At 39.4% G+C, this 15705-nt stretch overlaps 2 protein-coding genes across 2 annotated transcripts in view; one reads left to right on the top strand and one right to left on the bottom strand.

Annotated features, from left to right (window-relative positions):
• LOC146485634 (ras-like protein 1) overlaps nt 1-15705 on the bottom strand; it is a 567471-nt gene that overhangs the window by 526408 nt on the left and 25358 nt on the right. The gene's annotated exons all lie outside the window — the stretch shown is intronic.
• Nucleotides 1-15705, top strand: part of LOC146485636 (uncharacterized) — a 44955-nt gene that overhangs the window by 18695 nt on the left and 10555 nt on the right. Inside the window, exons 6-7 of the mRNA XM_085102969.1 lie at nt 922-1047; nt 1919-3526. Of these exons, the coding sequence (XP_084959095.1) occupies nt 922-1047; nt 1919-3526 (1734 nt within the window). The remainder of the gene's footprint in view (nt 1-921; nt 1048-1918; nt 3527-15705) is intronic.

The following is a 15705-nucleotide window of genomic DNA, read 5'->3' as shown; positions in this document are numbered from 1 at the left end:
TTACGGACAGTTAACTTGGTCCCTGAGAGACCAAAATTCAAATAAAGTCTACTTCTCTAAAACGGACAACTCTATAATACGGACACTAATTCATGTTCCCGCGGTGTCTGTTGTTAAGAGGTTTGACTGTAGTTATATCAGGATGAAACCCCCTTCGTAATCTCCCACCCTAGAGTTAATATTCATGTGCTTCGAATAAGTGCCCACGATTTTATTGAGGGGTGAGGCGCTTTTTGGAGGGCAGCGCCTATTTTTCGAGTGCCACACCAACGTGTATGGAATACAATAGAAATTGTGACCATGTCGAGAGTCCATGCAATATGCAATATTAACGCAAAATGCAATAATTTATTCAACGCAAAATGTTAGACCTCTTCTTTTGAATTAGCGTAGCACCAAAAAAGTCACATTTTTAAGCAACAGAATAAGTAGATACGGTAAGAAAACACCAGTCCCCCCCATCTGAAACTTTTAAGAGTTGAGAATAAAACCTGTACACCTGTTAAATTTATGCATAGGTGAACGTACACTGAATCATGATACTGATTTCAAAATACCACTCACGTCATTCGTGAGTTACTACATTTTGTGTTATTACATTACGCGTCAGAAAAGTTTTCATTTTGTGTTAAAAAGTTCTCACAGTTTGCGTTGAATTCTTTAATACAGTTTGCGCCGATGTCATTACATTTTGCGACGATTCTTATTAAATTTTGCGTTGTTATTACATTTTGCGGAGTAACAGAGTCCTTTGAATTGCTTTGTTTGGCTATACGAAAATGTCATGGAAGCTCAATAGCTATGGTGAGCTGCTTGTTTATCGCGTACCACTTGTGTGACGCTCCCGCCATTTCCCTGCTTACCCTAGAAAGCATGGTTAAGGCTTTTATGTTTTGAATGTTTTTTTGTTTAACATTTTAGGAGGTCATTATTCGGACACTGAAGCCTTTGTCAGTGACAGTTGTGTACGATGCCCTAATGGAACTTTTGTGACTGAGAACGATGCGCCTGGGAAGAGCGCCAGCGATTGCAGAGCCTGTCCACAAGGTAATACCATTATCTTGCAAAAATGTCCAAAGTGTTTAAAGGAGTTAAAATCTACAGCGTAACACAAGGCATGTAGTAACCTAACCCAGTTTATGATTTTAACCCTTGAAAGGTTTTGGGGCGTTGTCCCTTCTTTCACTTGTCCAGACGCATCGATGAAAAAATCAAACGTCTCGCTGCAGAGTTTACTTATCCCTGGCCAAGATGCTCAAACGTTGGTGCCTCCTTTTCTTTCGTTCTTTCTCTAAACAAACGCCACACTGTATATTCTAATATTAAAAGACAATTTTCCTTACGGGAAAAGATTGAAACGATTTGCAAACATGAGCAACTGTTACTAAAATGACAACTGAAAACAACAAGGAAAATTTACTTTGATTAATCCCATCTGGCAGGCTTTCAGTCCCGGCAGTGCATATGAGTACACTAGTTATGAAATATTAATTTATACTGCGCTAAATAATTCACCTCACATTTTTGAAAATTCAAGGTGGCTCCTAAACCCCTCCTATAACATCTTTTTTTTAGTGAATTTGCAAGAAGGTGCTTATTGGCATGCTGGTTAGAATTCCATAGTAAAACGTTGGAATCACACAGCCCGTTTCTGTGTTATGCTAACCTAAGCTAAAACAATTGATGTTTTTAACGGCTATATTTTTGCTAAGGTTAGCTATTAAGTCGAACAATTGACTATTTTTGCACCATTTACTGATAAAGAATACAGTACTTATCGATCAAAATTAATTATAACTGAAGAGTAAAGCTGCAAACTGTTATGAGCGACCTCAAAATCACTAACAGACACAGAGGCGAAAAGCTATACATGCATAGATAAGGAGATTAAAAACTATACTTTATTTTTCGTTAACAGGAACTGATTCTAGCTCTTTTGCTGGATTTCGAGCTTGCAAATGCCTGCAGTCGTTTCATCGGACAGATCTGTTTGGGGAATGCAAACCATGTACTGGTGATGGTTTAGAATGCGCTGGTGACTTCGCAACTTTAAAGTCTGGTTTCTGGTGGAACTGGGAAAATGAGACACACAAACATCTCTATAGAGAATTCACAAGCAATGTCCTTGATGTTACCGCTGAAGTTAATGCACACGTGAATGGCTCGCTACCCAATCGGTCGTTAACTAAGTACCCACACGCTCTACCGAAACCTCATAGATGTCCTCGCCAAGAATCTTGTACTGGAGGTATAGATTCTAACTGCAGCACTGGATACAAAGGTCCGTTGTGTGAAGTATGCAGTGATGGCTACTACAAGCAATTTAAAAGCTGCGAACTGTGCCCAACAAAAAAATGGATGATCGGGCAGCTTTCTATCTCAGCTGCAGTCATTATCATAATAATCGCTATCCTGGTATGGTCAAGCAAAAAGAAAAGCAAAAAGAATGTTGGGCGTTCTTCAGTGGACATTGTTCTTGGGCGGCTCAAAATCGTTATTGGTTTTTACCAAGTAACGTTTGGACTGCTTGAAGCATTTGCATACATTGAATGGCCCGACTCTCTTGCCCTCATAGGAACATATTCCCAGGCTTTGCAATTAAACGTGTTCCAGATTGCACCTGTTCACTGTCTCTTTCCAGAATTGAAAATTGATGCATTTGGAGATCTTTTTTCCATACTCACGCTAAACGCTTTAGTTATCATCCTGTCGATCTGTGTTTACGGAATCGGAAAGTTATACCTCAGATTGCGTTCCACCTTGGATGACCAACAGAAAGCCCTGAAAATGTCTCAGACGAAAGAGTTGATCTACAGAAACGCCTTTTTCATCCTGTATGTTACCTACCTCAGCACGTGTTTGAAAACAGCTGCCGTACTGCCTCTCGCTTGTCGCACGCTTTGCAGTGATGATGAAAAGGATGATTGTACCAGTTATTTAAAGGCGGACTTTGGCATAAACTGTAATGGTTCAAGATACAATCGTTTAGTTATCGTCGGATACGTTGCCGTTGGTTACGTGCTTTTCCTGCCAGCAGCTTCATTCCTCACTCTCTTCTTGAGTCAACGAAGGGCGCTGCAAACTCTCCGAAATGACGACGAAGGTGAAAGTTGCGACGACGACAATGAAGCAAAAAGGGCTGAATTGCTTACGGGATTACGATTCCTGTTTGAAAATTACAGGCCTTCTGCATGGTACTGGGAACTTGTTGATACAGTGCGCAAGGTTATCCTGACATCTGGTTTAATCCTAATCGGCAGTGAGAGCAGGTCCCATGCAGGAATTGCTTCCATCATTTCAGGTATCTACGGAGTTGCCTTTGCCGTCAAAAAACCAGTGGTAGATCCGTTTGAAAACAGGCTAATGCTGACATCTTTAGCGGTCACTTTCATCAACTTGGGAATAGGAGCTGTGAGTAAAATTCCCAGCGAAAACATCTCTACATCTGTGGATCATTCCGTGGATAAAATCATGTTCGAGTTACTGGTGGTTGGAGCAAATGCTTCAGTGATCCTCCTTCTAATTGGTAAGTGCCTTTTTGTAAGTCATCTTTTAACCAATTCAGCCAGGAAAGAGAGGGTGGAGAGACTGATCTAGAATCAGCTCGTGACGTTTAAAATACGAAAGCAAACACCACCAAACTTGGTGATTTTTTCTAAGATGTATGAGCTTACAATCTGGTATAACAGTAATCTTATCAAGTGGATTGCTGTTACCATGCGACAAGATATTGACAAGATTTTACATTGTCACCCATTATGCTTTGCACTCCTAGACAGGGAAATCTACCGTTCTCTCTTTTATATCAAGCTTTTTTTTTTTTTGTTTTTTTTTTTATTTGTTTGTTTAATTTTACACGGTGGAATGAAATTCTACTGTATCTTGCCTTATACAACACGTTCTGGACTTAATTCACCATCAACACAATTTTAATTTACCAGTGGTTTTATTTGATGGATTAATTCATCATTGGAACATCTTCTTGGATACCCGTGTGTAGACACGATGGCCCATTGCTAGGCAACTTTCCTCCGCGACGCTGTTCTGGTCATGTGATGTAGTTAGTCTCTAAAATGGCATCCGTAATAATAATTTATGTAGATATATTCGCCTGACGTTGTTCCAGGCCAATATCCTTATTGTTCGTTTGTCATTTGAATTTGCATAAATTATAACCCTTTGTCTGCATGAAAATCTAATGGGGAGGGGAATGCCGATCTAAGGCTGTTGTGTCTCCCGAGTATCCCCTAGCCAGAGTACGCACATGGCGGAACACAGGCCAAGGGACGAAAGGAATAACTGGTTTGGCTAAGCTGGTGTCTTTTGATCTGCTTAGCCTCGAACATATGGCTTTTCCGATCTCCTTCATGTACGAATCAATCATTGGACCACACATTTCCTCTAAAAGCGAATCCATGTTTGTCATACCGTAATTCGGCTTGCTTTTTGCGCTCCTCCCCGACTTAATCCAGCTTCTCTCAATGAAGAACTTTAATTTGATCATTGAAGTATTCCGAAATGTTGCTCCTCTCTCGGTAGCTCTGGGACGTGCCCTAACATCAAGCATAGAGCTTTCGTTCTTGTCACTTGCCAATCTCGTACTTAGAATCCTCGGCTCTTTGGCCAGTGGTCAGTCGCCAGGAGAGACTATGGGGAACTGTTCCGTGTTCCAGACTTTCAAGACACCCCAAATAAAGGTTTTATTTAAAAAAAAAAGAAAGGGATTATTTGATGGTGCCATGGCTTGTTGTGTAAAGGGATGTAAAATGTTATTGTCTTATCCTGTACGAATTCGGTCATGCGATTTATTCAACCGAACGTTGTATTTGGGCGAACCCCTTGATGCCATTTCTTCTTGTGGTCTATGGCCATGAAAAATTAGGATACATAGTAAAACATGGTTTTAAGTATTCGATATTCATACAGATATTGAATAATATAAATTATTAAATTCTCAGCCTCGGATATTGCATTTCTAGCGTTCTGATTGGTTCACTAAATCTCGGTTATCAGCTCATATACCGTAGTTTGACCTTATATGGAAAACGAAAGCGCCAGGTGTCGCTAAGCTAAATTTAGGCAGGAAGCAAAAGTTTCTTCGGAAAAATGTAGAAAAAAAAAAGGAAAAGAAAGAAATACCAAACAATGCCATTTCAATATAACAACAATAAAGGCCACAAAGTTCGGTATGACACTATTTAATGGTACGTATCTCTGAAGTTTCCTTTAAAATCTTCAAAATTGCAAGATTTTACGATTTTTTAGATCACATAACAACAACAATAACAACCAGTTACCTTCAAAAATTTCAGGATGGCTTGCAAATCCTGGCGGTAAGAGGTTAAAGCCAATCGAAGAAATTTCTAAGGAAGAGCTTCATGCCTGCCTTTATGTTTTTACGAATTTACGAGGACTTCAGATGTTTCATCTATGAAATCTGTACGAGCGGCGGCCATAATGTTCGTTTCCGTCGCTCGGCAACACTCAGCAAAACATTTGCACTAATGTGCACAGCTCTTACGCTTGTCAAATAAGCTTGAAGTTTAAAAACTTGCGTTGAATTCTTGTCTCAGTGAGGTTGTACCTCGTACACTTGGACTTGCCTGAAGTGTTTTAAATCGTCCACAAGGAATTCAGTTCAGCATGAAAAAAGCTGTCCTTGCCCTGATCTCTTCCTTTGCTCGGCACCACACAGCAGAACATTTGCTTAAATGTGCACAACTATTACGCTTCTCGATGAGCTGGAACTTCAAATGCACTTGAATGCTAGTCTCAGAAAGGTTATAATTCGTACATTTAAACGTTTCTTGAATTTTAGATGTCCGACTGTGTCCGATTTTCTTCGCTTTCGATTTTTCATTTAACTCCGTTTGCAAAGCACTGCGCATGTCATGTGATCATTAGGTTTCGCGCGCTTTGGTCGGAGGTTGCCTCAACATCCAGTCGTTTAAATTTTTAAAATATAAAAATTCAGTAAACTTCAACAGCAATGTCCAAACACGGAGAATTTAATAAAATAATTATTCCATTCGCGCTTGTTGGATATGAGATTAGTTATAGCCAACTCGGCGCTTCGCGCCTCGTTGGCTATTTACCATATCATATCCAACGCGTGCTCATGGAATAATTGTTAAATATTCCATAAATATTTGCATCGTGTCATGTATCGAGGGTTGAGAACACAAATACCATAATAATGCAACTTCTACTGTTAATCTTTTACGCACGTTGATGACAAATTTAGACCGTAAAACAACATCAAAGCCGTGGTTGACTAGGATCCTTTTTGTTGGCTTACTACAGGTGTTGTACTACGCGAGCGTAATATGCGCGCTCTCCCAACACCAAAGCATCACACGCATGCGAAACGATGCGAGCTTGCGACCACGCAAGCAAAACAACAAAATGGCGGCTCTGGGAAAAACTGTTTTCCCTGTATTTCGAGTAGGTTCCAGAGGTGTGCTAAGTAGCTAAATTATGTTTGGGTTTGAAAACTGATAAAACGTGCTTTCTAATGGTTGCTGGTCCTTAACAGCCTTGAAGCCTTTGCGGAGCTGCGGAAAATCCCTGAACACGAAGGTAGCATGCGCTCACCAGTTGGAGCGCGCATGCACGCTGCAACCCGGATTTTCCCTGAAACAAGCATGTGCAATGGCTTTCCTACCGTAGATTGCGAAACCCATTTTTCTCGCTAATCTAGCCGTACAACCTACATTCAAATATTTGCTATATTTTAGAAAGTTTCAACTAAGGCAAAATTTCAAAATTTGTCATTTGCCAAATTTCTACCTGACAGAGGTTCGTGTTGTTACCTGCAAATACGTATTTTTGCCCACTTTCCAAATCGTGAGATCTTAAAGTAGGGTAGTACGGCCAGATTTAGAACCAGATAACTCTAAAAGGTGGAGTTCCCAGGCCCCCACTTAAGACTATTTTACACTTTTTGAACATGACAAATTTTATTTCTGACTCAAAAGTATCTCAATTGTAATTATTGTGCTAAAAAAATTGCAAAACAACTCCTCCTAGCGTTCTTCTCAAGTTTGATTCAAGGCCTTCTTTCACACCAGAAAACTGAAGTAAGCAACCTCAAGTCTGTTCGCATTTCGCGTGCCTGACTCTAAATACGGCAAATACAATTTCTCTTTTTTATCTTTACGGATGGATACTATCTCTTCTTTGAAACAAGCGATATATGTGCAAAGACGGCATTCTGTTAAGCCATTTATCATTAGTTGATCGGACAGCGCCGGGTAGCATCCGAACATTTCCAAATAACTTTCAAGTGATTCCAATCTCTTCTGAGACTTTACGAGCACTGGATATCATCATCTAACGATCACAAGACCTCTAGACAAAACTGAGGTGCTACAAGCCATCATCGTTAGCCTCTTATTCCCCAGGTATTAACTACACTGTAACTGGGTAGTTGTTCCCAATAAAAATCTACAATGGCCATACTAGTACTCAAACAAAGGTCATGCATCTCAAACAGGTAACATTTGATGAACGTTTCATACCTATCAGCTAAAAAAATAAACTTTGCCACTTCTCAGCGGACAGTTTAAATTTTGGCCAATCCTCAGTTACTGTGTTTTCGAAAGGTAACACAAATTTCCCTGGGACTTGATGTCTCTAAGGAAAAGGCCTTAATCCCTGGCAACAAAAGCCTGGTAAAAAAAACCGGGGTATCCTGGTTCGTGAACCAGACTTACCAGGCTTGAACCCTATGTGCAAAAAGTCTGGTTAACCCTGGTATACCAGGTAAGTCTGGTAACCCTGGTCTTGCAAATAACCAGGGTTACCAGGGTATAACCAGGGGCGCTTTCCATTCAACAAAAAAAACTGGTTTAAGATTTCGGAATTTTTGCTGGTCAAATGGAACGGGTCCCTGAACTTGAGAATCACATGAGGAGGCTTACAGTCAACCCAGGTCACGCGTGAACGATATTTTTGAAATTTGAACGGAGTTTAGAAATTTACATGTCAGTTTTGAAAATCGCCAACGAGATTTCAGAGTTCCCGTATAAATTACCCAAGCTTATTGACGATATAAAGCTATGAATTTTTCTTTACATTGCAAAATTGAATATTTGAAGAATAACAATTGTTTCCCAAGTATTTTGAATCTTTTTTTCAGTTAATGTGTCTTTTTCGGAACGATTTCCAGAGAAATGTTCAACATTCCTTTCACACGTCGGACATTACAAAGAGAAATTCAAATGTTCATTTCATTCTTGGAAATACTGTTCACGCGTGACCTGGATTGACTGTAAACCTACCGTTGCTGGTCGTAGGTAAGTGACATTGTGGTTTAAGAAAACGTTGAAAATCTCAGACAAAAAACTACAAGCAGAACATTGATACACTTCCGTAGCCATTTTGTTTGCGGCTCTTTCGGCTTGCGTGACGTTCGCGCTCGACCGGGGAGACTAAATCCGACACTCATCGCGAATGGAACACAGAAAATTCGGTAATTCCGGAAATTTCGGAAAGAAAGGTAAGCTCAAAAGGTAGTCCTAAATTTTCGGAAATTCTTTCCGGAACTTTTCCCGTTCCATTGGATTTCTGACCGGAAATCTCGGAAATTTTGACTGAATGGAAAGCGCCCCAGGCTCCCAGACGTCTTGGTCAACCGGGCTAACCCTGGTAACCCTGGTTAGTCCGGCAACCTGGGTTTCATAAATAACCAGGGTTACCAGGGTTTAACCAGGCTCTTGAGTTTTCAAGAACCAGTCTTACCAGGCTTGAACCCTATGTGAAAAAAGCCTGGTTAACCCTGGTTTTCTAGGTAAGTCTGGTAACCCTGGTCCTGCAAAAACCTGGTTAACCCACGTTTTAGAAATAACCAGGGTTACCAGAGTTTAACCAGATTTGACCCTGCAAGAACCAGGATTTCCAGGCTTTAATGCAATGTTGAGAAAGCCTGGAAAACTCTGGTATACTAACAGGTTTATGGGTAACAATGATAAACAATTCTACATTTGGTTTGATGGCAAATTTGAATTTGTTTTCTTTCAGCAGCCGTAGATTCTAAAATAATATAATTTTATCAAAAGCATGGAGTTTGTCCAGCACAAATTAGTTCATTTAACTGTTCAACTTGTGTTGGTCGTGACCAATAAATTAGAATTACTTCACGATCAGTCTCTGATATTATAGATCAGATGTGAAACTGCCAAATGTAATCACCTTTTAGGAACTATCCTAAATACAGTTATTAAAGGGACACAGTCACCTGGTGCACATGCGCATTTAAGATACCATTTCTTAGCTGATTTCCATATCACGCTTCATCGCACGCCCTCGCTAAGTTGAGTTCAAATATTACAGAATATGTCAATTTTAAAATGTAGCGAATCAACTGAACTGCAGTGTAACAAAACTACTTTGTAGCAAAACGACCGGTAAGCTTTATTTCTGCTTTCAATCATATATTTTGCTTTTATAATTTTGTTTTGACAGCTTCTCCACTATCTAAATTTAGGAACCAAACCCATGTCATTGCAAGAACGCTTCCTTGACCCGTAGAAAACAAGGCTCTACTACAGGTTGTCCTTGTCGAGGAGATAATTGACTGTGTACCGAAGCTTGTCTTCGTCAGAGCTCCAAACCATGCAGTCATGACGCGAAGTTCGAATCATTTACAAAGATTCTCTCCGCACAAACCTTTCGTCACGTTGAGAAAATGCGATTTTCCAAATATACATGTATATCATGGTGATTTGCTCTCCAATGTTTTTGATTGATTTCTCTTGTTATTTTAGTCGACGCAGGCGGTTGAGGTAGACGCTTTTCAAACTGACAAAACTAGTGTCCAGGTCAGCGTGGTCACAAAGGTGACTGTGTCCCTTTAACATTACATTATACAGCATTGACTTATCTGCTTGTGGTGCTCTTTTTCACCTGCCTTTTCACTTCAACTTCCATTTGCCTCGTTCATGTACCTGTACCATGGAGTATCTAGTAATAATAAGGTAATAAGGTAATAATCGGATAAGGACGATAAACCGTAGGCCCCGTCTCACAAACCTTGTTTGTAAATAACTCTGTGGGACGTTAAAGAACCCACTCACTGTTCGCAAAGAGTAGGGGACGTAGTTCCCGGTGTTGTGGTCTGGTCTTTGTACGTATATTCCGTATATCCCGGGTCCGCAGTAATTGGCCTTAGCTGTTGCGGTATCCCTGTCCATATTGGACAAAGCTAAATAAATTTATAATAAACAAGAGAGTTTAACTTCTGGGATTACATTTACTTTATACATGTATGGACTGTGGAGGGTTCAGAGTTTGTTTTTGGCTTGATGCACCCACAGGTTGTGCTCTTTGGTCCTAGTGACAAGTGACATATGAATACAGGCAATATTTTTTCAGCAGTTTTCAATTGAGTGTCCAAAGCAATTTCATGTTTGCCTTGGTTTTGCTTTACACCAGCTGTGCTCTATGATTTGGTGGCAAAGTTCACATCACTGTCAATGGGAAGCCAAACCAAATGCTGTCTATGTCTGTTGTGAATGGTCACAGTAATAATACACTCTCAGGTTTTCAGCACTAAATTGAAAACCATTAAAGGACACTATTCAAAGCAAAACTAGCAAGCAGACAAACCACTAAAGTCCTTATTAATAGTACATGCCTAGCAGAGAAAACATGTACATGTACATGTAGCTACAGGTGCACCATTTTTTGACACACAAGCAGTCAAAACCTTAAAGCCCTTTATCAATATTACATGCCTAGCAGAGAAAAGCTACACGTGAAACCTTTTTTTCGACATGCAAGCAGTCAAAACGTTATAGCCCTTCTTCAGTATCACATGCCTACAGCGTAGCAGAGAATAGCTCCCATTCTTTTGAATGGTATCAAAACAGTTCAAAGCTCTGGAATTTTGTAGTAATTGGCAAAGAAATGAGACATAAAGTAAAACTACTGACTGCCAATGGCTAAAGAGAGGTTTCAAAACCATTAACCTTGTTAAGCTCCAAGTTTACAGAAAGTATGATTTGAGAGCCTTTGACCATCAACTTCCAGTAGAATTCAGCTGCTTTGTTTCCATGGCATGACAAGAATGTCCAGAAGCTCACTCCCCTCCTTTATTACTCCCTCTCCAAGCACCATTTTTGTCTTTGCCCTATACCCCACTTGGGAACCTGTTCACAGGCTATGTTTTTTATAGTTTCAAGAAAATGATTTATGCATGTAGTGTGTCTCAAGGAAAGATCAATTACAGACGTTGCAGCAGTTGCTCCACAAGAGCAGAAAATTAAAAAGGCCAGTATGGCAGATCAGGCACCACAGAATCAATAATTATAACCATCATGTCAGTTTTCAAGATCACCGAAAGAAAATCAGCCACATCTTTACAAATGTATGTTGAGCCTTGTCACTAAATGGCTGCTAAAACAATTAAACTCCAAAGATTGGAATCAGTAAAATACCCTCTTGTTTACTGAATTAAAGCTTTCTGTCAGTTCAATGAGTCAGTCTTTATTTTTGAATAAAGATAATTTGCTCTTGGCATGGTGTTTACGGCATAGTTCAACACCAACAAGACAATTAGTATCATCTCCACAAACAAGAAAACAGGAAGAAACAGAATCTTAATTTTTTTATTTGTACACTGCATTGTTGGAAAATAGCAATTTGGTTGACAAGCTAGAAGAACTATAAGAAATATTGCTGGCAAGTTCCCTGCAGGCTTTTTTCAATCTCAAACATTGACACACCTTAAAATGGTAAAAAACCTTTCACTTAGTGCACTGTAGATTGGAGGACAATTCAAAATAATATTCTTATCTATATAGTTATTATATTTTTCTAGCAGTTCGACACACCACAACAAAAAGCCATGGGCAAGTTCCTTTAGGAAATTTTCTTCAACCAATCAGATTAACCACCCAGATCCTGGTATATGTAGAAATTACATCATGACATTACAGAATTTCTGTGGTTATTACTCAGATGCAGCTTTCATGGGGAGACCGGGTAAATGAACAGAAGCGGGCAACAATACCCGTTCACTCAGGCTTACCAAATAGAAATTATTTTTGGATGAATTGATGAAGATTGGTATACTGTAATAGAGCATTCACACCTACAGTACATGTACAGTGCACACTGCAGTCAGTTCAAGAACTGCTACATGTATATCATTTTAGTGATTAATATGTACATGTAACACTGTACATGTACTGTAAGTCAGTTCCCATTATTACATGCTGGTTATGCAATGCTTTCGAGTGGTATAATACCGTGAACTATCCTATGAGTGACTTGATTTACATGTACCACGAGAAAGCACTGCATAACTACAGTAATTTATCCCATGCCACTCATTTAACGACATGTCAATACGCGTATGCCTATATATGCATACGGGCATTACATGCATTTTAGGCGCATATTTTGGTTCGCTTACAGTGTACATGTATTTCTGATCTGCACTGTAACTTTCCTGTTTCACGTCTGGTTCCAGGAATTCAAAATTAAGGTCAAAACTGGGGTATTCTTCTTCCATGTTTTAGTTAGTGTTGGCAGTAATTTTTTCTGAATGAAAATTTTGAGGTGTCATAGGCTCTTCAATCAATCTTTTGGCGGGAAAAATTTTTAGGCTGCGAGGAACACCAGGATTTTTTCGGTTGCATACCACAAAATATGCAATGGGTTTCTAACTTTCTGTAAATGACTGCGCCAGGAAAAACAAAATACACTACAGTGTGTTCATACTTTCAAAAATTTCCGCAGTTCAGCAATGGACCTTGAACATTACTTAATTTGAAAAACTGGCCCGCGAGTCCAGGAAACTCAAATGGGCAGGAAATTAAACAAAAACCTAATGTTGACTGAGCTGGAACAATTAAACTATTAGAATTAAACTGCTTTAATATACAGTGTACATGTATTTCAAACAAAAACCACAACATGATTTCATTTACACTGAAATATAGCTTGCATGTATTGTACCTGATCAAGAATGGTGTTCCCAACATGGGAATACATGAAGATGGTAATCTGTAAAAATAATTACAAACAATTTTATTGTTAGTCAGATTAAGTACAGGTGATTTCGTGCCATCAACAGTGTTATAATATGAACATTTCACATACAGTCTGTAAAGTCTGGTAAACTGCTAAACCCACTACATGGAGATGCAAAATGCAACCTGATAAAACTCAGCCTCACAGATTGTGTATTGCTTTGTATATCATTCTTTGTACATGGAAATTTGCGGTCACATGTACATGTCATGTACATGTGACCGCAAATTTCCATGTACAAAGAATGATATACAAAGCAATACACAATCTGTGAGGCTGAGTTTTATCAGGTTGCATTTTGCATCTACATGTAGTGGGTTTAGCAGTTTACCAGACTTTACAGACTGTATGTAAAAAGTGCATATTATAACACTATTGATGGCACGAAATCACCTGCAAATCAGTGTCAAGCACAGGCACTTAATTTTGCCAGCATTACAGTCAGTGAAACCTAGAGCAATAGGCATAAGTCACCTAAATCTCAACCAACTGCTTTAGACTGAACATGAAACATAAACAATAATTATTACTTCAGGGAATCATATTGTATGAGTCCAAAAAGACCCAGTAAAAATCAGGCCACCCGAATCCCCTCACAAAATTTACACTGTACAGCCATGTCTTGCTGTCTTATACCATCCCACATCACCCCCACCCATGTACAAATCGCTTGGTTGCTCAGAAAAAAACTGCAGCAATAAAATGCTTTGACAAATAAAAACACGGTATAGAAATGCTTTAATAAAACATTAATGCCAAGATCCTATAGCCAGCATTCAGGTAGGTTGCAACAACTTCAATTGCCTGGAATGCCATTTGTTGCAATATTGGAGTGGATTCCTTTTATTAAGTGACGGTTTAAAACAGGTCAACACAGTATAAAAACAGCTTGTTGGGATTTAGTAAAGGATGACCACTACCGCTTAAAAGAGGTGACCATTTAAGAAAGGTCAAAATGTTACAGTTATAAAGGAAAGAAATTTTGGATTTTGACAATTGACCGCCAGAGGGTGACAGTGCAGTGCAGTGTAATACAGGCTCGACTTAAAAACCAACAGTACATGCAAACTAAGCCTCATGTTTGCCACCTTTTGTTTCAGTCTTCTGTGATCAGATTACATTGTGCATAGTAGTATCTTGTTTGAAAGCCATGCAGTCTCAAAGGTCACTTCTGTGTTATGAGCACTATGGGATTTTACTGCATTTTAGCCCAGAAATTACTTTTGAGATCAAAATGAGAAACATGCGCCAGAAAAGGGCTCGATTGAGTTGCAATCGAGCCTCCTCTAAAATGAAGTTAACGTACTACAGAAAAAAAAGTACATTTTGTCGAAAATCCGATGAAAAGTTGGCTGATGTGGCTTCCAAGCCCATTAATTTTTAACCAATCGATACAAGACTTGCCGCAATCGACTGAAGTTAAACAAATGAAATGGCCTCTGTTCCTAATTCACTTCCAGATTTCACGAAATAAGATGTATGTAACGTATGTTAAGAAGGTGATAATACTCTGTAATAAATGGAAACGTCATGAAATGTAACCAGCCAAGAAAGGAAGAAGCATATCGATATGTTACTGACCTTGAAATCACCACGTCCTTTGATCGCTCCGCTTACCACAAATGATCGTCTCACAGTCATCTTCGAGCACGATAAAGCCTTGACCTTTGTTATCGTTAGCAAAAATAGTCTATATTTTCATCCGTTACCATATAGGCTATTTTTGCATACGATCAGAGCGAGTTCGTTTGCCGAGAAAACGGTTACAAACCAGTAACTGGTACCTCTTTCTTCAAAATGACCGCCTGTTGCTCCAGCCGTGGGACCGCGCCTCCTAAAGTCATGTGACTCTGACATCTGCTGGCCGCTGGTAAAAAAAAAGGAATCGATTCGTCGGAATGTAGAGGAATGTAAAGTTGTCTGTGAATGATGATTGCTGTGGAAACTCTGAGCAGCCTAATTTCAGCTTCAAGATTCCAAGGAGATGTGGTCCAAATGACGCTATAAAGGTAAGATGCAGTAGTGATCTTTAATTTTATGAAATCAGCTGTACACGATGTAATATAACTTTGCTTTGGCGGCCATTTTGTTTGAAATATACGTGTACATGTACATGTAAGCTCAAACTTAACTGATTTCTGCCCTCAATGCAATATTCGGCATTGAAAGCTGTTGGTTTGAATTTAAGCAAGTTTGACGTTTTGACTCCACGAGAAACAGGTCACAAATCTTTATTTCCTCTGTGAGGCCGGCTGTAACTCTATATAAGCTTAAAAGCAAAACGGTAATGGGTCGTTTCGCGCCTACGAGTTGTTTCTCCAACGACCAGGCAACTAACGGCTAAGCCAGTTCGCTGATGTCTCATATTGATATAATACAAATTATATGTTTACATTTAGGCAGGGCCTAGCTAACATGAGCAAGACGAGGCACTTGCCTTGCCTTTCGAAGTAGAAAAACTACTATTACATTGAAGTTGAAAAGTAATCAGTTCCCCAATAAGCATTTTAGATTGCATCCTCAAAGCGTAATCCCCGGGATTAACCCTCATAAGCTTATCAAGCTTAGGTAAAACTCCACTGATTCCAGAGGGCAATTTGTTCAAAATTACAAGTGAGAGTCATCACAAATTCATCCAATGCGACTGAATGGTGAGTTTGCAGACAT

The sequence above is a fragment of the Pavona decussata genome, unplaced genomic scaffold, assembly GCF_977016875.1.
Source record: "Pavona decussata unplaced genomic scaffold, jaPavDecu1.1 SCAFFOLD_25, whole genome shotgun sequence".
NCBI classification, from domain to species: Eukaryota; Metazoa; Cnidaria; class Anthozoa; order Scleractinia; family Agariciidae; genus Pavona; species Pavona decussata.
Note: the sequence above shows the minus strand (reverse complement) of the source record. Positions and strands in the feature narration are given on the sequence as shown.